Raw genomic sequence first — 21,236 nt, 5'->3', positions numbered from 1 at the left:
TGGTTTAAATCTCAAAGCGTTTTTTTCTCGTGACGCTGGGGCCTGATGACGCTGTCACCCTGATGACGTCAACGTTAAGCAAACAACCTGAAAGACACTCACATACTGAAAGTATTAAGCACTGACCATTGATTTATTGTTGTATTTCTTGCCTATCATGATCTATATCGGACGTTCGAGCAAACAGAGACATATTAACGCTCCTGTTAGTGTGATGGGGAGAGAGTTGGTTGTGTTGCATGGTGTTTTGTTTTGTGTTTGTGTATATGTGCTTTTTTTGTGCATGCGTTTGCTTTGGGTTGTTTTGCTTTTGTGTGGGTTGCTGTGTATTTTCTTTTTCTGTTTGTAGGCAGTATTCCAAGACACATGCTTATTTAAATTAATTGGACTAACGATGGGATTGGACGACGGAGTTAGAGTGCTTTTCTATAAAAGAGCAGTTGTGATTGGGGACAGGTGTGAAGTGGCAGCACCGTGTGAGCGGAAATGGAACTGGCTTAACGAGAGGAGGAGGAGGAGGAGGAGGAGGAGATGGAGATGGAGATGGAGATGGAGATGGAGATGATGATGATGATGATGATGATGATGATGATGATTCTGCGCCAGCGTTTCCAATAAGGAGTGCTCTGTATACAGCGTGGCAGTAATGCCGGAAGGGTTATCGGTTCGTGGAGCACCGTGGGCGAGCAGCACGCGTTATGGGTGGATGGATGTTTGCGGGAGTCTACTGCGCGTGCTGCGAGACGAGAGCGAACACTGACGGGATTCTTCTGCGCATGACTACACCAGACTGGATAGCGGGGTTGGATGATTTTATTAAATAAATGATTAGATCGGCCGATTTGATTTTTTAGGGTATACTAGTGTTATTGAGTAGACTGAAAGATCTGTGTGGATATTAAGTGCTGTCTCCAGCATCAGCATCACCATTCCCATGGCCTTTATTGGGGAACTGAGGGTAAAAGGACGGTGCCTGTGATTTCTGATGCCAGGCTGAGACTGTTTTAACTCCGGACTGCTACTGAGCATGGACTTTGGACCCTGGTTATTTTTTTATTCTTTCCTGTATCCCTTGATTGTAATAAAGAATTGTATTTTTGAGTTTCTGTCGGGTGATGTTTTCTACTGTTCCATACCTTGATCATGAACCTATTGTGGTAGGGAGTTCCTGGGGTCTCATGGACACCCTGACTGGTCTGTGGCTATGCAGCCCCATACACAACAAACTGATGCACTGTGTATTCTGACACCTTTCTATCAGAACCAGCATTAACTTCTTCAGCAAATTGAGCAACAGTAGCTCGTCTGTTGGATCGGATCACACAGGCCAGCCTTCGCTCCCCACGTGCATCAGTGAACCTTGTCCAATCATGACCCTGTCACCGGTTCACCACTGCTCCTTCCATAGACCACTTTTAATAGATACTGACCACTGCAGACCGGGAACACCCCACAAGAGCTACAGTTTTGGAGATGCTCTGATCCAGTCGTCTAGCCATCACAGTTTGTCCCTTGTCAGACTCACTCAAATCCTTACACTTGCCCATTTTTCCTGCTTCTAACACATCAACTTTGAGGACAGAATGTTCATGTGCTGCCTAATATATCCCACCCACTAACAGGGGCCATGAAGAGATAATCACTTCACCTGTCAGTGGTCATAATGTTATGCCTGATCAGTGTACATCCCCTAACTGCTATTCAGTGAAATTGTTTTGTATTGAAATTACATATCAGAAAGTCTTTTTATGTCCTCACTCACATCTGACTATAAAAAATTGATGAATCGGCATATTTTTTTTTTTCAATGGGAGAACGTATATTACTTTAAGCAAATATCGTCTGCGAGTCTGATGAATTCGTCCAGAGGTGGACAAAATAATTTAAACACAAGTTGAATTATATAAAAAGCAAATAAATAAATAACCAAATGTATTTATGGTGTTCCACAGTTAATAACAAAATTAACAAAAATGACAGTGGACAAAAATGCAGAGCAACCCTGCTGTTCAAATTCCTCATCATGAGAGAGAAAGCAACCTCTTACAAGGTGATGACAACTACCTGTCTGATGGGGAGGACATCTTTTTTCCGGGTCCTCTGATGAGGTGAGTGCTTATTTCTCCTCTGAGATACACACACACACACAAACTGAACATTCAGCAGGAATGTTTGGAAACATATCATCAGCTGGTCAAGGTGTACTTCTTCACTAATTGTTCACTAACTGTTCACTAATCTGTATCCATCCATTACAGCAGTAAGATCCAGATGGAGGACGTGATGCGTTTTATCCAGAAGAAATCCCAGGAGTGCCTACAAAAGGTGGAGGAACCTGACCAGAAGGAGACCTATTTCTTCTGGAAGGTGATGGAGCTGCGTTGCAGCAAAAATGGAGTAAGCGTTTTAGTTGACTTTCACAGCAAAATTACTCACAATAAAAGCAGCAAGAGATTTAATAAGCTAAATTTGTCAGCATGAATAAATATACTGTGTCTAGAGTAGTGATGGAAGTTAAGCATGTTTCTTTTACAGAAAGCAGAGCTGGCAGATGCTGCAACTGTCCTTTTCAAGAACTACAGGCTTCTGAAGAAAAGGGTATAAACTTGTCATTTTATGTTGTAATATGTTATATTAGCTATACCTTTGTTTATTAATGCATCAGCATCACCATCTGTCTACTTTTTGTGTTGTTTTTGCTTTATTTGTTGCTGTCTAATGTGCCAATTCCATCTACAGAGAGCGGTTAAGAACCAAGATAGCTGGTGTCTTTCTCTGGCGAAACTTTTGTGCTCTGCCGACCCAGAAGACGAGATATTGGATGCTCTGACCACAGGGCTTCCCCAGCCAAATTTCCAAGTTAGAATTTCTCTTTTTATTCCTTTTTAATATTCTTTTTATCAAATTTAAGCATGAACCTTTTTGCTAAGATGGAATGACTCTGTCTGTCTTAGATCTTCAAGTGCTATCACGCCAGTAGGCTAGCCGAGCTCGGCCATTACGACCAAGCCCTCGAGTACTGCGAGGCCATCGCTACAGCAATTGCTACTTTACCACGCCAAATCACCAAGACCACAATGAAAATGACCCTTGCGGTAAATATGATACTTGTAAAATGATTCCAAGGTTTTATTTACAAAATATTTAGTCGGTTTATTTTCCGTCTGTCTCGTAGCTGTCTGAGAAGCTACACCAAGGGAAGGAAGAAGAACCGGAGTGGCTGGTAAACCTTCGTCAGCTGTACGCGGACGGAGTGTATAAGCTGAAGAACTCCGAACGTGGCCTCATGACTAGTGAGATGTTCAGTCTCCAGCGTCCACGTCAGGAAGGCCACATTACACCATGGGGTATGTTCATCCACCATTTGGACATAAAACTGTACCTAAAGAATCACACAGCAAAGAATTTACAGTAATGATTTAAAGTCCGGTAAAGATTTTTAGCACACGTCTGTCAGATCTTTAACACATTACACTGGGCCAAAACAGTCTAATCAGCTTCATATATTTTGCCTGAAAAGGTTTATTAAAAGGTTTGAATTTAATATGGTCATATTTATATAAAGTGTACGTTAGTCTTTGGGTAAGAGACAGAAGGGATCAGAGCTTAGGTAGCAGAAAAGATGATTTCAGATTGATTTTTCAAGACGACACACTTCTTATTTGTTACTGAATGATTGTATATTTGTTTAACAGAGGTGTTTGAGTCCCTGTACACTCCGGGAGAGCTGCTGGGTGAAGGAGGCTTCGGGAGCGTCTGTGCAGGAGTCCGTAATGCTGACGGAAAACAGGTAAGCGGACTGCACATCTACAGTTCATTTGCACTAATCGACACAATTCATCACAACTTATATGTCTTAGTGAGGTTTTCTATAAGAATGTAATTATGTGTTGTATATGCGAACAGGTTGCCATTAAATACGTGGGGAAGGAAATGAATGAAGCTTTCATCACCATTGTAAGTAAACTTCCTTTACTTCTGAGGTTATGTGTGGAATTGTGTCAATTACTAATCCAAGCCTTTTATACTGTAACATTTCTGTTTACCATAATTTAGACCTAATCACGCCGCACCCATGCTAAGTGTGTCTGTTTATATTTCAGCCTGGAGAGACAAACAGCCTTCCTCTGGAAGTTGCTTTAATGCAAATGGTGTCCAAGCCATATTGCCATGAAAATGTCTTGGAGCTGATCGAGTGGTTCGAGATGTCGGACTGCTTCATCTTGATCCTGGAGAGACCAATCCCCTGCACAGACCTCCGAAAATTCCTAAAAGGTCACAAAGGGCGATTGTCTGAATCACTGGCAAAACACATCATGCGTCAGGTGGTTCAGGCCGCTCGCCACTGCTCTGAATGTGGTGTCCTGCACCGTGACATCAAGCCGGAGAATATTCTCATCAACACCGACACACACCAGCTGAAGCTGATAGACTTTGGCTGTGGTGATTTGCTGCAGGACACCCCCTACAGATATTATGCAGGTAAGCACATCATAGGTCTTGGAAAGAATAAAAACATGCAGTGGACAACCATTTTTGTGACGTTGCTCCTTCTGTCTTTTTCACTCAGGAACTAGAGCTTACTTCCCACCTGAGTGGATATGTGAGGGCGAGTATATGGGTGATCATGCTACCGTCTGGAGTCTGGGAGTTCTACTGTTTGACATGGTATGTGGAGAACTGCCCTTCTGGTGCGAGAAGGACATCGTTGCCTGGGACTTGCACTTTGCTAACGACCTGTCCGAAGGTGAGAAAGTCCAAACACATCAAGTTTAGATATGTATAGTAATGTTGGAAAACTTGCCTTTCACAATAAATGAATCATATTAATTGATTTTCCAAAATCTAGAATGTCTGACTAAATGTCTCTCTCATCACTACACACAGGTTGCCGTGACCTGATCCAGTGGTGTCTGGAGCTATATCCTCACTGGCGCCCAACGTACGAGCAAATCCTCAGCCACCAGTGGTTTGAGGAACCTAAGAAGAATGTCAAGGTGAGTCAGTGAGAAGAGATTAGACTGTAATATATCGAGCAGAAACATGCTATACTAGTCCAGATTACATGGCTTGTACTGCTCAGTAACAGAGATTGGTGTGCTTACCTGATTATATGAGATTACACAAATCTAATCACATAGAGGCTCAAAATAAAAGAGATTATCCTTGATAAAATAGTTTTCAATGAGATCATCTAGAAGTAAAGCTAACAACCCATTAACACACAAAGTAATCTGTGGCTATAGAAATGTTCAGCTCAAAAATAACGCTAAGAAATATGTAGAACACGTTCATTTCACTCTTCTATTCTAGGAAAGTGAAGGCTGTTTCTGTTTAATTCATTTCTGAAGATGTGTTTGCATTACATGCAGTCAAATATTAGGCATATCCAGTATGATTTATGACGTGTGAATTAAGTATGTACAATATTTTTTTCAGGTACAGAACCTGTGTCCTCTTCCTGAGAACATCATCACGCCATGGGGTATGTTAGAATCCACCATTTCCAAAAATGTTGCTGTAATGTGTTGCTAGTGAATGTATAACTTTTCTGCAGATTTTCTTATTTCAGCTTGATTTGAATGATGGTCTGTTTGTTTAACAGAGGTGTTTGAGTCGTTGTACACCCCGGGAGAGATGCTGGGTGAAGGAGGCTTCGGGACAGTCCGTGCGGGAATCCGTAATGCTGATGGCAAGCAGGTCATTAGACTGTGCATGACATCTACAGTCCATTTGCACTTAGTAACCATTGTTAAGCGTTTGAAAAATGATCGATGTCCCTGAGGGACAATCCCAGGGTTAAACAATAACACTTGCCTGATTGTCTGGGGCAAAAATAAAACACACTATGTCAGAACAGCCGAGTTAAAAAATCATAGATTTTGCAGGGAACTGTTTAGTAACTGAACTATGTAACTGATACCACTGTGACGTATTTAAATGTTTAATCTTCAGCAAATGCTGAAAATTGGTCTGATTCAGTTGTGTGTTCAGTCAACGTAAAGAAACCGCATTATTTAGTGTCAATCATCTGCAAAGTGAGAATTGCAGCAAACTGTTGGCAAAATGGGAGTATGAGGCTAAGCCAGTCTGAAGCCTATTGGAATAGATTCATTTTATTTCTGATCACAACTCTGTAGAAATTACGAATTGTATATGTTCTGTTCATGTTTTACAATAAGAATGTGCATGTTTCTTTATGTCTGAACAGGTTGCACTGAAATATGTGGAGAAAAAAACAGAAGATAAATTCATCACCATTGTAAGTAAACTTCTACTTCTGAGATTCTTCTGCAGAGACGACATAGAGTCCAAATAACACCCACCTGATAGACCAAATGATGTGTCCGTTTACTAATTTATTTATTTAAAATAATCCTAAAGTACTTACCTTCAACTTAGAGTTCACATTCAGATTGTATTCCCTATCATCCATAATAGATATCTGAATCATTACCAGTTCATACCTTCGTATTGTATCATCTCTGATTCAGTAGTTTAGAAGAATTCGCTCCAGTCCAGGACTAACTGTATCTGTTCGTATTTCAGCCTGGAGAAACAAGCAGCCTTCCCCTGGAAGTTGCACTAATGAAAAAGGTCTCCAAGCCGCTTCCTTGTGACAATGTGCTGGAGTTGATTGAATGGTTTGAGATGTCCGATTGCTACATCTTGGTCCTGGAGCGACCCAGCCCATGCATGGACCTAAAGCAGTTCCTTAAACATCACGACGGCAGATTGTCAGAAGCACTGGCTCAGAAAATCATGAGCCAGGTGGTTAAAGCCGCTCGCCACTGCTGTCAAGCCGGTGTTTTCCATGGTGACATCAAGGCGAAGAACCTTCTCATCAACCCTGACACGCTGGATGTGAAGTTAATCGACTTTGGCTGTGGAGCTCTGCTCTCTGACACGCCCTACACAGAATGTGAAGGTAAGTGCATAATAGGTAGGAGACAGAATCAAAGAGAACGAAGTGAAGTTTCAACAGTGCTGACGGTGCTCCTTCTCTCTTTTTTGCTCAGGAACTTGGAGTATCTCTCCACCTGAGTGGGTGTGCGATGGAGAGTATTTCGGATATCCTGCCACCATTTGGAGTCTGGGAGTTCTCCTTTTTTACCTGGTCTGCGGACACATGCCCTTCCATAATGAGGACGACATCTTTTACAGGAAGATGTACTTCGCTCCCGGCGTGTCTGAAGGTGAGGAAATGTAGAAGCATCACCATTTAGAACTGCTGAAGTTTGTGAAACTGGCATTACAAGATGAATTGATTTTTGAATAATATTAATATCTATCTAAATGTCAAAGCGCTAGCTATAATATCTCATCACTGCACACAGGTTGCCACAATCTGATAAATCGGTGCCTGGACTTGGAACCTGAATGTCGGCCCACATTTGAAGACATCCTAAGCCATGAATGGTTTAAATCTGGTGAAGGATCTGAGTGAAGGCGGAGCTGTTGAAGACCCTCGAAAGAAAGAAACAACCAAACATGAATGTATATATAAATGTATATACTGTATACACAAATAAATGTGTATATATAAATAAATTCCATTGTAGCACCAATTATTTTCTTATTTAGCCATGGATCATTGTCCTGTTGCATGTTCCACTTTCACTCCAGCCTAAGCTGGGTTAGCGTTAGGGTTAGGGTTAGGGTTATCTGCCTCTTCAATTTGTCATAAATTTTCTTCTTGTGGTCACATCCAGGAAGGTTGGACACAGTCCAGTGGACCTTAAGCTTCTGAGTAATGTGCAACTGTAGTCAGAGGAATATCAAGCTGTTTGGAGATGGCCTTTAACATGCTTGTCTATAATTTTCCTTCTAATCTCCTGAGACAACTCTCTCCTTAGCTTTCTGTGCTCCGTGTTCAGTGTGGTGCGCACCATGATACCAAACAGCACAGTGACTACTTTTCACCCTTTAAACAGGCAGACTGACTGACTACAAGTGGGAAGACACCTGTGATGCTAATTATAGGACACACTTTAGTTGAACGTGTCAATCTTTTCGAGTTCAAAAGCATTGTCTGATTTTCATTAGTCAATTTTCAGTACAATTTTATTCATCATTACTTTTCAAGTTATTTCACTGTCCATTGTGGGTTTTTCTTTCTTTAATGGAAGGGTAGCAACAATTTTGTCCATGTGTGCACATGAGCTTCGGATGAAAGACGAAAGAGTCAGTAATCACACCGAGGTCTTTTTCTGCTGAACATAAGAAAGCTTACTTGCACAAGGCAACGTGATCAGGCTTCAATTCAGTTTCCTTATAAACATCGCATGTGAAACCTCACACATACATAATGCTAATGTGCTTATTAGGAACAGGATTACTTCAGATATTCTTCAAGGATCTGTTCTTCAGTTACGGTGACCAATACCACCAGAATGAGTCTGGAGAAGAACAGCTCCTGCTCCCACCTGACCGGCAGGGAAATTATCTATCGTACTTATTTTAGCGTGCAAAGGGCGCACCACACCTTGGCCCACCTCGTTTCCCGAGTAAGAACCCGTTGCCTGTGCAAAATCACATTTAGCCAAGTTCACCGTCAAATTAGCCTCCACTAAACGCCGAAATAAATCTCGTACCCGTGTGAAGTGCTGATCCCAGCTATCGCTATAAACTATAACGTCGTCCAAATAGACCGCGCAGCCTTCCAAACCAGAGACTACACGATTCATTAATCTCTGAAATGTAGCTGGAGCGTTGTGTAAACCAAAGCTCATGACAGAATAGGAGTACAACCCTGAAGAAGTTATAAAAGCAGTAATTTCCTGTGCCTGTGGTGTCGAAGGCACCTGCCAATATCCTTTAAGTAAATCAAATTTACTAACATACCTTGCCGAGCCCACTTGGTCAACGCAGTCCTCCATTCTCGGGAGGGAAAAGCGTCAGGTTTGGTGATTTCCAACTTTAGACGTCTTTCAAAAGGGACACGATAATAGCGCTGATGTAGAGATGAAGCATCACCCACATCCACGTCGTGCTCTATTAAATGAGTTTTTGATGGAAGATCCCCAAACAATGACGTAAACTCGCGTATCAGCTGTGACAACTCTGCTTGCTGCAAAACGGATAAATGAGACAAGAAATCTTTCAAGGTCTCAGAATTTTTCAGTCGAGGTTGTATTACAGCATCGTCTACAACCTTAATCTCTCCTATACCAAAGACTGACCCATCCCATCTGTCACAGGACTAACCGGAGCGGATGATTTAACATCAGTTGGTTGACAATCGCGGGAGAAAAAAGGTTTCAGTAAATTTACATGACAGACTTGGGTTATTTTCTTTCTGTCTGGAGTTGCGATTTCATAATTAAGATCAGACAGTGCACGCACAACAGTATAGGGTCCCACAAATTTCGCACAGAACGGAGAATCCACAAACGGAAGCAATGCCAAAACCTGATCCCCAGGATTAAATACACGCTTTTCAGACTGGCGATCAAAAAGCTTTTTCATCTTAATCTGCGCCTTTTCCAGATTTTTCCGTGTTGTTTGACCAGCTAAAAACAAACGTCTTCTAAAACCGTTTACATACAGTATCATATACACTGATCAGGTATAACATTATGACCACCTGCTTAATATTGTGTTGGTCCCCCTTTTGCTGCCAAAACAGCCCTGACCCATCGAGGCATGGACTCCACTTGATCCTTGAAGGTATGCTGTGGTATCTGGCACCAAGATGTTAGCAGCAGATCCTTAAAGTCCTGTAAGTTGCAAGGTGAGGCCTCCATGGATCGGACTTGTTTGTCCAGCACATCCCACAGATGCTGGATTGGATTGAGATCTGGGGAATTTGGAGGCCAAGTCAACACCTCAAACTCATTGTTGTGCTCATCAAACCATTCCTGAACCATTTGGGCTTTGTGGCACGGTGCATTATGTCGGAGAAAATTATATGCCTAGCTTTAAGATAGCAATACCCTGCTTATCAGTAGTGTTTACCTATCCAAAATATTTAGCTATTGACTAGTAGCTGGCTTTGATTAATGCAAATTTATAATAATCATGTATAACCTTTATAATAAACATGCAAAACCATTAATATTAGTATACTGGTGTAATAACCACACTGAGACAGGAAGAAGGAAAGAGAAATTTATTGAAACATTAGGAGTTACAGCTCAGTCAGTCAGCCTATCCAGTGGGATCAGTGGGACCGGAGGGTCAGCTGTAGAAGAAGGGACCTCAGGTTCCTGAGGAGAAGTGGGAGAGTAATCAGTGGGAGAAACTGGAGGCGAATAGACAGGAGAAGATTGGGGAATATTGTGAATACTGTAAAGCAAAGGCACAAAGCCAGGAGAACGTTGGGGAACGTCAGGAGAGTTAGGAGGTGAAGAAGAGTCAGAGGAAGAATCATCAGAAGAGATCTCAATAGTCTGGATGCCTTGAGAGGTAGTGCGTGTCCAATGCCAGTAGAGGGTCTGAGTAGACTGATCACAGGTTTTGGGGTGAAATTGGGTGCTCTGATCGAGACAGAGGGCATCTCTCACGATATGGTGAGTAAGGTGAGAGGACTCGGGGATGGAGGTGTCAGATAGGTGTTCCAGGAAACCAGTAAGCTCAATAGCCAGGCAAGACAGCCGATACTGGCGACAGCGTCGCAGAGCACCCCTGGGACTTCTTCGGAAGATAGCACGGCAGGCTGACTGAGCTAGAAGGAAAAATAGGGATGAGTGAGGTGCATATTGTGTGACTATGTAATCTTAAATAAAGCTTAGCAGACAATAAGAGTGAAACGCTTAAAAGCTCAAGGCCCAGGATATGCACTAAGGCAAGAGGAAACTCTTGCCTTGGGTTGACAGGGCAGTGGTAGACTGTTAGGGCAGTGTGACTTGGTCTATGGTAGTGAAGAGCATTGGCGGGAAGGATATGAGACAGCATAATGGGAAGGCTTATTTAAAAAATACAAACGCATCTAACTTAGATCAAGCAGATAAAGAAATGTCAATATGACACAGAGGAGAGGTCAGGGTACTTACACATAGTTGTGGAAGGCAGCGTATGAGGTCGGGATGATCCGAGGAAGCAGCTTGGGAGGCTGCGGTCAAATGAAGTTGATAAGGAAGCAGCGCTTATAAGTAAGTGCTATTTTTTCTTGAAATCTGCTGACTTAGCCTGAAAACAAGGGAAACTTGAGAGGAGGAAAAATTGACGTCATCAAGGGGAGGATGATATTAATTTAGGGGCGGTATCGGTACAAGTAGGAAAATAATGGGAAATGGCAAAAGTATGTAAATTATGTAGCCATACATTGAATATAATGGGAAATTGCTGGAAATATTTAAATTAGAGAAACGGGTATAAGTAGAGGGGAATTTCTCAGGGATTTTAAAAACCAGCTGCTCTCTTCATAAATGCATGTTGTTGACTGCATGGCTGAATAAAGAAACCTGCTTCTTCTCATCTGCTGACTGAGATCTCCTTTATTTTGGCTAAGTTTTTATAGTTTATTGAGTTCATTGGGTAAGATTATGGAAAGCTAAGAGAAATAGACACAATCTAAAAATTCCACCCGGTGATATGTCCACTCGGAGGGGGCTCTGAGTTCCGACAATTACCCTGCTGAAAGAGGCCACAGTCATCAGGGAATACCGTTTCCATGAAAGGGTGTACATGATCTGCAACAATGCTTAGGTAGGTGGAACGTGTCAACATCCACATGGATGGCAGGACCCAAGGTTTCCCAGCAGAACATTGCCCAAAGCATGACACTGCCTCAAATCCTTACACAGGTCCATTTTTCCTGCTTCTAACACATCAACTTTGAGGACAAAATGTTCACTTACTGCCTAATATATCCCACCCACTAACAGGTGAGTGAATTGTACTCAAAGCACTAAATTTTAAATGCTCTAATATAAGATACACAAATTTGTATGGTCCTATCAAGCTGACAAACACATGAACATGATGAACAGGACAATACTGACTGACCACAACTCTCTCAGTGCAGTACGATCATGTGACAGTCACGTGACTAGCCGATGCTTAAGTATTCACTATTTCAGGCTAGTTAAGCAGTAACAGCAAAAGGTTTTTGCTTGAAAAGAAAAAGAAAAAAGAAAATGATGGAAACTCTGGGATGTTAATGTTGTGGTCAATTCTTTTGACCGCAGTGTATATCTGAGGTAGATACGAAAGCTGTTTTTTATATAAGTAACAACTGGCTTTTTTTTACCCATGATCAGAATGCTGTGATAAGGTTAGCAGTTATTGTGCTGTTGTATAAAAAGAAATAAAAAACACATACACGAAATAAACCACTGATTTATTACTGACCATTTCACCTGTAACGAGTGAAATAAGCTGTGGCTCCTTTAAGAGCAGGGCGCCATTTTGTTTTTTTGTGTTGTGGTCAGTCTGCAGTCACGTGAGCCGCGAGTACAGCATGAGTGCGGCTCCGATGTTTTTATTTTCATTTCTGTTGCTCATTTAATTTTTCTTCTTTAAATAAATAACACTGTTGCTAGTAAAAAATAAAAACCCCTCGAGATGTGAAATGCGACCTGTGTGAGCTTCGTGTGATTTCTGCTGCAACTTGAGTTAGGCGAGCGATCCCTTACGTTAATGCTAACTCAGCGCGTTACATACACACAGAAGAGGACAACAAACACGAGGCTCATTTTGTCTTTTTTTTTATTTGTTTTCTTTAGCACAGAGATATCTCAATCTGTACACCATCAGAAATCTGCTGGGGAGTGGAGGCTTTGGATCAGTGTACGAAGGTGTTCGTAGGAAAGATGGACAGCAGGTAAATGCCTGTGCAAATCCTGCAGATTGCACTGGTCAACACAATACATGAACTGTAGAGCGTAATGAGGTTAATGACATGAGCATTGTCCAGATTTTTGCATGTGCACTTTCTCCAAAAACTTTCTCTGGTTGTCATTTCATTGTAGGGCATCCCTAAGATAAGATTAGATAAAACTTGATTAATCCCGGCACTAGTTTTAAGCCTGTGTTTATGATTTCTGGGTCACGTGATCTCGTTTCTGTTTTCCCCACGTGTTATTTGTCCCACCTTTTTCACTGTTCTGTTCGCACCTTCCGCCCTCACCTTTTTGAAAGTTTTCCATCTGTCCACTGCTACACTTCACAGGGGTGTTTTGTTTTTGTTTTGTTTGTAGGTTGCCATTAAACACCTCCGTAAGGACGGCTCGGACCTGTACATCACCGTTGTAAGTAACCTTACTTGACTGCTGTGATAGTAGCAATAAAGTCCTGTTTACAATTGATTTAAAGACCAAAACTATGCAAAACTAATGCACCTTGCTGTCATTTTCCGGTATAAGAATCCTAGATGCTGCATTAGTTACTGTTCATGACTACTTTCATAAGTCAACACCCCCACCCCAATCAGACAGTTAGGGTCAATAACTAGATTACATCAAATCACATATAAGCAACAACATATTCATTATAAATTGATCAAGTAACATGATGTGAGCTAAAGGTAACTGATCCTTCAAACTGGTGTACTTTCACCATGGTAACACATCTTACTGGACATCACATGACCTCCGGGATATCACATACATCAGTGAAGAACTGAGATTGAGATGAAGAAACGCTTCTTGAAAAAGCAATGAATTATTTATCATTACACAAATCGCCTGGTTCAGATGGATTGACGAGTAACTTCTATAGGCATTTTTGGATATTTATTAAAGACCTTGTTTTTCATATGTTGAAAGAAATATCTGAATCCCATATTCTTCCGACTACTATGAACCAAGGGATTATCACTCTCATCCCTAAACCTGGAAAAAATCCAAAATTAATAGACAATCTCAAAGAAGGCCCATAACTCTGCTTAATAATGACTATTAAAGTTTTAACTCATATTTATGCTAACAGATTAAAAATTGGAGTTTCACAGATTATTTCAGAGACACAGTCAGGTTTTTTGAAAGGCCGCTCAATTCACAATAATATACGACTTGTGCTTGACTTACTGGATTATAATTATTTAATCGTAGATTGTTTCATTTTATTTCTAGATTTTTTAAGGCTTTTGACATGATTGAACACAAATTTATTTTCGTACTTTAGAATTACTTGGTTTTGGAGAAAACTTTATTAATCTAGTTAAATTAATTTATAAAGACACAAATAGCACAGTTAGGGGGACTAAAATCCCTTGACATTGAGTGTATTAATGGTATGATTAAGACAAACTGGCTAAAATCCTTTTTGAAAAATGAAAATAGTTTTTGGTTTCATATCCCTAGCCAAATATTTATGAAAGTTGGAGGTATCCATTTTTTTCCTTAGATGTGATTATGACCCTGTTAAGTTATCAGTGTTTCATCAACAGGTCTTACTTTATTGGAAAATGATCTATAAGCATAATTTGAGTCCTCATAATGTCCCTCTATGGAACTGTAGATATGTTGTGTTTAGGAACAAATCTATATTCTACAAAAACTGGTGGGAGAAAGGAGTATGGTCTGTCATACAAATGTCTTTTGAAACTTTTAGTTCCAAATTTAATTTATTTGACAGAAAACAATATGATAACATCATCAAAGCTATCCCACAGTCTATAGTTCAGATATCTTGGAGTTTATCTGAAAATAATGTAACACCTCGTCTTCCTCGGCTATTGGTGAATGGAGTTTCTATTACTAACATAAATTTGTCCAATACTATAATCCGGAATGCTTTTGTTAATGAACTATATCCCTTTTTACCAATATTTGCTTTTTTTACATCATAGTTTACTGTTATTATACATCACAGTGCACTATTATTATAGTGTTATTATTTACGATTTACAATCTAAGAGGGCTGGTAATTGTACAGAATTGCATGTTGTTCATTTTAATTCGTTTCGATTTTTTGAATTATTGTACATTATGATTTAATTATTATTCAGTTTAGCTTGCTGAATTTAACTTTCACAGATGTTCGACTACTGAAGCCTCAAAAATCTCGTAAGGCCATGGCAGTTTTCCAGCACAGGTGTGTGTCCCTCTGCAGCTGGGGACAGACCTGCTCCTCAACAGAGGGTATGTATAGAAAAGACATAAAGCCATACCATGTAATCTATAGGTTGCATGTCAACTGACAGTGTTTTTTTAATGTTACAGATAAGTAAATGTCCAGTGCAGGCCTGTGGACACTCATCACTTTTCTTCAGATTCTCCCACTCAAGTTATGGAGGAGAATTTGGTATGTAAATATCTCAGTATATTATATCTGAAATATCTCTCCTAAACTCTTTACCCATTGCTTAAATTTTACTGCCATATATGTAGACTGTTAATGTATATTTTTTTCATCATGTTGTTTTAGGCATACCGGCGCAAGCTGGTGCTGTTCCCATCGAGCCCAGCACTTCTATCAAGCACGGTCCCCACACCGAACCCACATTCGGACTCTGGACATGGACCCTGGACCCTCGGCAACCAGCACTCCCCAGCCCAGCAGCACTCCACCCTACGTGATGGTCCATCAGCCGAGACGTGTTCCTCCAACAGCATTCAACCACCTGTGCCACGTCAACTACGTGCATACATTAGGTGAGTGGAAGGCCAACACTTGCAGAAAGTGTGGACATCAGCAACTGGACATAGCCAGGACAAGGCCAGAATTTATTGTCCAGTGACAGAGACGATGACAAAAGCAGTTGCTCAAAAAAATTAAGAAAATATAGATATGTTGCATATAGCGCTTGTATTCTTACAAAGTTATATGTCTATTTTATATTGAAATATTTGATGTTTAAATATTATTTTTCTCTTTTGTTTATAGTTTAATATATTGCTATTTTATAATTTGTTCCTGTATTTATTGTTAGGGTACATGTCATCTATTATTTGAATTGTATTTGCACATTATTCAACTGCTGCTATACGTACTGCATTGTCTCTTTGCACTGTCTTTTGTCTTGCACTGTTTGCACCAAGTTGCACACGATGTACTTTATGTAGCTAGGACAGCTTACTTTCTGTCCTTAGCTCTCTGTGTTGTTTTGTAATTATATGTTGTTGTGTTGTTTATGTAGCACCAGGGTCCTGGAGAAACGTTGTCTCATTTCACTGTGTACTGCATCAGCTATATGTGGTCAAAAGGACAATAAAAGCTTCTGGACTTGACTTGATTTGAATGTGTTCTTTGTTTAATCATTATTTATAAGTTTTAGGAGGTTACTGCATATTTAGGTGTGTGCTTTTTTCTTCCTTCCCCTTCTTCCCCATTTTTTCCCTTTCTTCCCCACCCGAAACAGACTATTGTTCCCACAGACAGACGATATCCATTGTTAAAAGCGCTACACAAATAAATTGAAATTAAATTCTAGTCTGCACTCTGGCACACTACACAGCAAGTTGTTTTGTGACGAGTCGTTTATCATTCTATATTGGATGTGTCTGTGAAGGTTGTGTGACGAAAACGTGTCGGTGCGCCTGACTGCCATCACGGTTCTGACTCAGTTGGTGCTAAAGGATGTGATGAAGGTCAAAGGTCAGGTCAGCGAGGTTGCTGCACTCCTGCTTGACCCTGAGCCACATATTGACAACCTTGGAGTCAACTTTTTCAATGAACTCGCTGCAAAGGTAGGCACTTATTTGTGAGTTGTACGTCTTGATGTACTTTTTATTTCTCTTTCTTTGTTTAGTCGTTGTTGGTTTCCTCTCTCAGGATAATGCCATCTATAATCTGCTGCCAGACATTATAAGTAGGCTGTCCGATCCAGAGAGAGGAATGAAAGAGGAGGACTTCAGCACTGTTATGAAGTAAAAAATTAATTTGGTATTTGGTTTGGTATTGCTTGGATTTTTGGTTAATATATTTGTAAATATGTAATTGATTAATTGTACTCATTTTGTCATAGGCAACTGTTTTCCTATATAACTAAGGAGAGGCAGATGGAGAGCTTGGTGGAGAAGCTCTGTCAGCGTTTCAGAACTGCAAAGTGAGTAGCAAAAATCAGTGTTTTCATTTCCCTTTCTACTAAAAAACTTTATTACAAAGAATATATGTACATAGTTTGTTATCATTTAGTAGAGTAGTGATGTGAATGTTTTATCCAGGAGCTATAATGCTTTGGTGCAATGGTTCACTAAAGTTAGAAAATATAAACACTTGTCTGTTTGTGTTTTTGTTCAGGACCGAGCGGCAGTGGGCAGATATTGCTGTATCTCTGTCGCTGCTCTCCATGTGTGAGCGAGGCTTCAAGAAGCTACAGGAGTGCTGGGAGTGTTACAGTGATAAACTTACAGAGGATGCAGTTTACCAACCTCTGCTCTCCATCTTGGCCAAACTCCGCCGCAGAGCCGAGCCCCAGTTTAAAGTACGTTACACTCCACACAAGGATGTAGGCATATTCATAACTTTTCTCATGCCCTCCCAAAAATCCCTAACTTTGGTACTCAAGTACTGCAGGGTGAGAAGTGGAAACACTGAACAGTTAAAAATATAATGCAGTATATTTTCAACATATGCTTTTAAAAATTGCTTGTCTTATTGCTAATTGCTTGTTAGAAACTTTAAGATGGTTCCACACTGCTGACACTTTTACTGTTTATCTCCTGCAGTATTTTGTATTTGTTTGCATCTGAGCTGACCACAGGAGATCAACGCATATCTTCTTCTGCTTTCAGTTTTTCCCTTCAGGGGTGGCCGCAGCGAATCATCTCTCTCCACCTATCCCTATCTTCTGCATCCTCAACACTTACACCCACTCGCTTCATATCCTCATTTATTACATCCATATACCTCCTCTTTGGCCTTCCTCTTTTCCTCCTGCCTGGCAGCTCCATGTCCAACATTCTCCTACCAATATACTCACTCTCCCTCCTCTGGACATGTCCAAACCATCTTAACCTGGCCTCTCTAACTTTGTCCCCCAAACGTCCAACATGAGCTGTCCCTCTGAAGTACTCATTCCTAATCCTGTCCAACCGTGTCACTCCCAAAGAGAACCTCAACATCTTCAGCTCTGCTACCTCCAGCTCTGACTCCTGTCTCTGTCTCAGTGATACTGTCTCTAAACCGTACAGCATGGCCGGTCTCACCACTGTCCTGTACACCTTCCCCTTGAAATTTTTCTATCACACAGAACTCCCGACACCTCTCTCCACCCATTCCAACCTGCCTGCACTCGCTTCTTTGCCTCTTTCCTACACTCTCCATTACTCTGGACTGTTGACCCCAAGTACTTAAACTCCTGTGCCTTCTTCACCTCTTCACCCTGTAATCTTACTGTTCCACTTCCCTCCCTGTCATTCACACACATGTACTCAGTCTTACTACGACTGACTTTCATTCCTCTTCTCTCCAGCGCAAACCTCCACCTCTCCAGGTTTTCCTCCACCTGCTCCCTGCTCTCACTACAGATCACAATGTCATCTGCAAACATCATTGTCCAAGGAGACTCCTGTCTCACCTCCTCTGACAACTCCTGTCTCACCTCCTCTGACATCACCATAGCAAACAGGAAGGGGCTCAGAGCCGATCCCTGATGCAGTCCCACCTCCACTCTGGACTCCTCTGTCTGGCCTACAGCACACCTCACCACTGTCCTGCTCCTCTCATACATGTCCTGCACCACTCTGACATACTTCTCTGCTACTCCTGACTTCCTCATACAGTACCACAGCTCTTTTCTTGGCACCCTGTCATACGCTTTCTCCAAGTCTACAAACACACAGTGCAACTCTCTCTGACCATCCCTATACTTCTCCATCAACATTCTCAGAGCAAAAATTGCATCTGTTGTGCTCTTTCTGGGCATGAAGCCACTGGACTGTGACCCCATGGCTAGATAAGGAGATCAACGCATATAGGCTGCACATTTTAAAGCACTATCCAAAAATCATTACCATTAAAATTATTTAAGTTAGATTTGACACTTGTTTTCCCCAATTAATTTTGTTTAACAATAACTAAACGCTTTTAATGAAAGATAAGATGAACACATTGATGGATTTTGTTTTTGCGTCGGTGGGGGTGGATATTTTTGAGTTCCAGTGTACTCTAGAGTTAAAATTTAGAGCTCTTTGGCAAAATCAATAAGTCTGATGGTAAATTCTATTTATTCTTTAACGTCTTTAACTGTACTCCCCTGCACACACCCACATTTGAATACCTCTGATATAATCTTCAGCTGATGCTGTTATTGAGGTGATTGCAAGATGTTGGTGATTCCATTAAAATGAATAGATTTTGTTAAAACCATATATTAAAAAACAAAGGTTTAAATGCAAAATGGAAACCACAAAATAATGAAAAACCTTTAAAATACATTTTCATAGCACTCTATTTACAATTATCCTTACCTTTCAAACTATATGTAAAGTGTCATTTTGATTATAAATGTTTGCTAAACTGTTTATGCTCCAATTTAATTGAATGTCTTATTGCTGTCCTCTAATGCCACAGGCTCAGGTAGAGGAGTTTGAGAAGAAGTTAACAGCAGTGCATACAAAAGGTCTGGAAGATGTGGAAAATGAAGAGCGAGAGCAGCAGCTGGAAAAGCAGAAAAACACTCCTGTGCCCAAGAGTGCTCGCAGACCAACACGAGGTAAGATGACACATTGCTGTTTCTCAAAATGATTTCCCTCACACACTTTCTGTGTGCCTGGTTTATTTATAGACACATCAACTGCAGCTTATTTTCGCACCTCTTGGTACCGTCTGAATGCCTGACTAACATTCTACACAAGGCAGGGGTTATCCCTTCTTTTAAATATGTATATTCTTTATATTCTTATCTATATTCTTTAATGCGCATCCAGGGCAAATAATTAATGTGACACATTCTGCATGTCACCATAACATCTTGAAAATAACATCTTGCAGGTCGTGGGAAATCCCAGATGGATGACAGTGACTTGGTGACCCCCAAAACCTCCCATGCTCGCCCCAAAACAGTCATCACCTTTAGCAGTGACGAAGAAGAGGAGGAAGAAGGTGAGATGGCAGTGCAAAGCTCCAGTCTTTAATAATTTGAGAAAACCTGTATACCAGAATGGACCAGAATAGCAACAAGCACCTGAGTTACCTGTATGGAAATGTAGAAATGGTCAAATCCTCCTGATATTAGGGAGAAACCGGTGTGACTCAGTTTAGGAATGTGAGGTGAGAAGGCTGTTTAGTTGTCTGGGTCTACCCCAGGGGTGGGTGTACAGATTGTGATCTGAGAGTTGTCCAGGGAGATCACAAAATCCTAACGTATGGATCTCCATGGATGAACAGCAGAGAGCAAAGGAGAGAATGAGTTGAGTGTCCTCAGCATAGCAGTGGCATGCATCTGATATTACCTTACTGAGAGAGCTGCTACAGAGGGAGAACTGACTTTCTATATCAAAATGAAATATTCTGACTTATTTTTTTGTCACTATATCTGTTTGTGGGATAATTGTATAATGTTTTATATTGTGTAAACTGGGTGTATGATCTGTGACACATACAGCTAAATTCATAATTGTGCTTCTTTCTTTTTTCTTTTTTTTAAGATGCTGTCATGGCAGAGAGTGAGACTCCAAAGGTCACCACCCCCATCTCACGTACCCGACGCACTCATCTACACCACTAGCCTTTCTTTTGGTTCCATCACCCAGGTCTCTGCTACCCTTTCCCCTGTTTTTATATTTCTATGTGTATGTTTATTCTGTCCATTCTGAAGGCACTATTTTTATGCTTTTTCTTATTTTTTTTTCTAATACTATACATTTTAGACTATATCATTATTACATCATTTGGAATAATGACTAATAAAAATAGCACACACACACACACTCTCACTCAGGACTGAACTGTATACAACTCTCTGTCTCTCTCACACACATATACACACACTCTCTCTCTTGACTGTGTGGATGCGCACACACACGCACACATAATTTATATTGTTCATTACTTATTGCACTACCTCCACCTGTCATCTGCTGCTATAGTTGTATTTATGTTTATTTCTATTTGCACTACCTCAACCACTGCTGCACAATATTTTTTTTTTACATCATTTCATTTTATCTTATTTTATTTCACTTACATTCCATTACACATGTTCTTTTCTTTCTTTTTCGGCGCTAAGTGTCCTGTGTTCTTTTTGTGTTGTCTTTCTTGTATTTATTGTCTTTTGCACTGTCTTGTCTATGCTCTGTTTGCACCTAGCTGCACACTGTGCACTTTACGTGGCTAAGACTAACTTCTGTCCTAGCTCTGTGGTGTTGTTTTTTTGTGTTGAACTCTTTGTTGTTGTATGTTTATGT

At 40.7% G+C, this 21,236-nt stretch overlaps 3 protein-coding genes and 1 long non-coding RNA gene across 4 annotated transcripts; all 4 read left to right on the top strand.

Annotated features, from left to right (window-relative positions):
- Positions 1-1,989: 1,989 nt before the first annotated feature.
- Positions 1,990-6,319, top strand: LOC131357976 (uncharacterized). Its single transcript, XM_058397407.1, has 14 exons — positions 1,990-2,108; positions 2,259-2,397; positions 2,536-2,598; positions 2,740-2,859; positions 2,955-3,095; positions 3,176-3,347; positions 3,696-3,790; positions 3,907-3,957; positions 4,104-4,482; positions 4,571-4,747; positions 4,888-4,997; positions 5,440-5,485; positions 5,606-5,700; positions 6,212-6,319. Exons 1-14 carry the CDS (start codon positions 1,990-1,992, stop codon positions 6,317-6,319), a joined length of 1,815 nt encoding a protein of 604 aa, XP_058253390.1.
- Positions 6,320-6,588: 269 nt separating this feature from the next.
- LOC131357975 (serine/threonine-protein kinase pim-1-like) lies at positions 6,589-7,894 on the top strand. Its single transcript, XM_058397406.1, has 3 exons — positions 6,589-6,928; positions 7,020-7,196; positions 7,878-7,894. The coding sequence occupies exons 1-3, from the start codon at positions 6,589-6,591 to the stop codon at positions 7,892-7,894; spliced, it is 534 nt and encodes a 177-aa protein (XP_058253389.1).
- Positions 7,895-12,408: 4,514 nt separating this feature from the next.
- On the top strand, positions 12,409-15,685 carry LOC131358180 (uncharacterized). The gene is made up of 5 exons (XR_009205354.1): positions 12,409-12,766; positions 13,143-13,193; positions 14,922-15,026; positions 15,108-15,189; positions 15,313-15,685. It is a non-coding gene; the product is annotated as an uncharacterized LOC131358180 (long non-coding RNA).
- Positions 15,686-16,469: 784 nt separating this feature from the next.
- Positions 16,470-20,932, top strand: LOC131357974 (condensin complex subunit 1-like). Its single transcript, XM_058397405.1, has 7 exons — positions 16,470-16,574; positions 16,660-16,754; positions 16,853-16,933; positions 17,128-17,311; positions 19,402-19,543; positions 19,822-19,932; positions 20,478-20,932. The coding sequence occupies exons 1-7, from the start codon at positions 16,470-16,472 to the stop codon at positions 20,555-20,557; spliced, it is 798 nt and encodes a 265-aa protein (XP_058253388.1). The 3' UTR covers positions 20,558-20,932.
- Positions 20,933-21,236: the final 304 nt, after the last annotated feature.

The sequence above is a fragment of the Hemibagrus wyckioides genome, linkage group LG08 (assembly GCF_019097595.1).
Source record: "Hemibagrus wyckioides isolate EC202008001 linkage group LG08, SWU_Hwy_1.0, whole genome shotgun sequence".
NCBI classification, from domain to species: domain Eukaryota; kingdom Metazoa; phylum Chordata; class Actinopteri; order Siluriformes; family Bagridae; genus Hemibagrus; species Hemibagrus wyckioides.
This window is presented reverse-complemented; position numbering and strand designations above follow the sequence as displayed.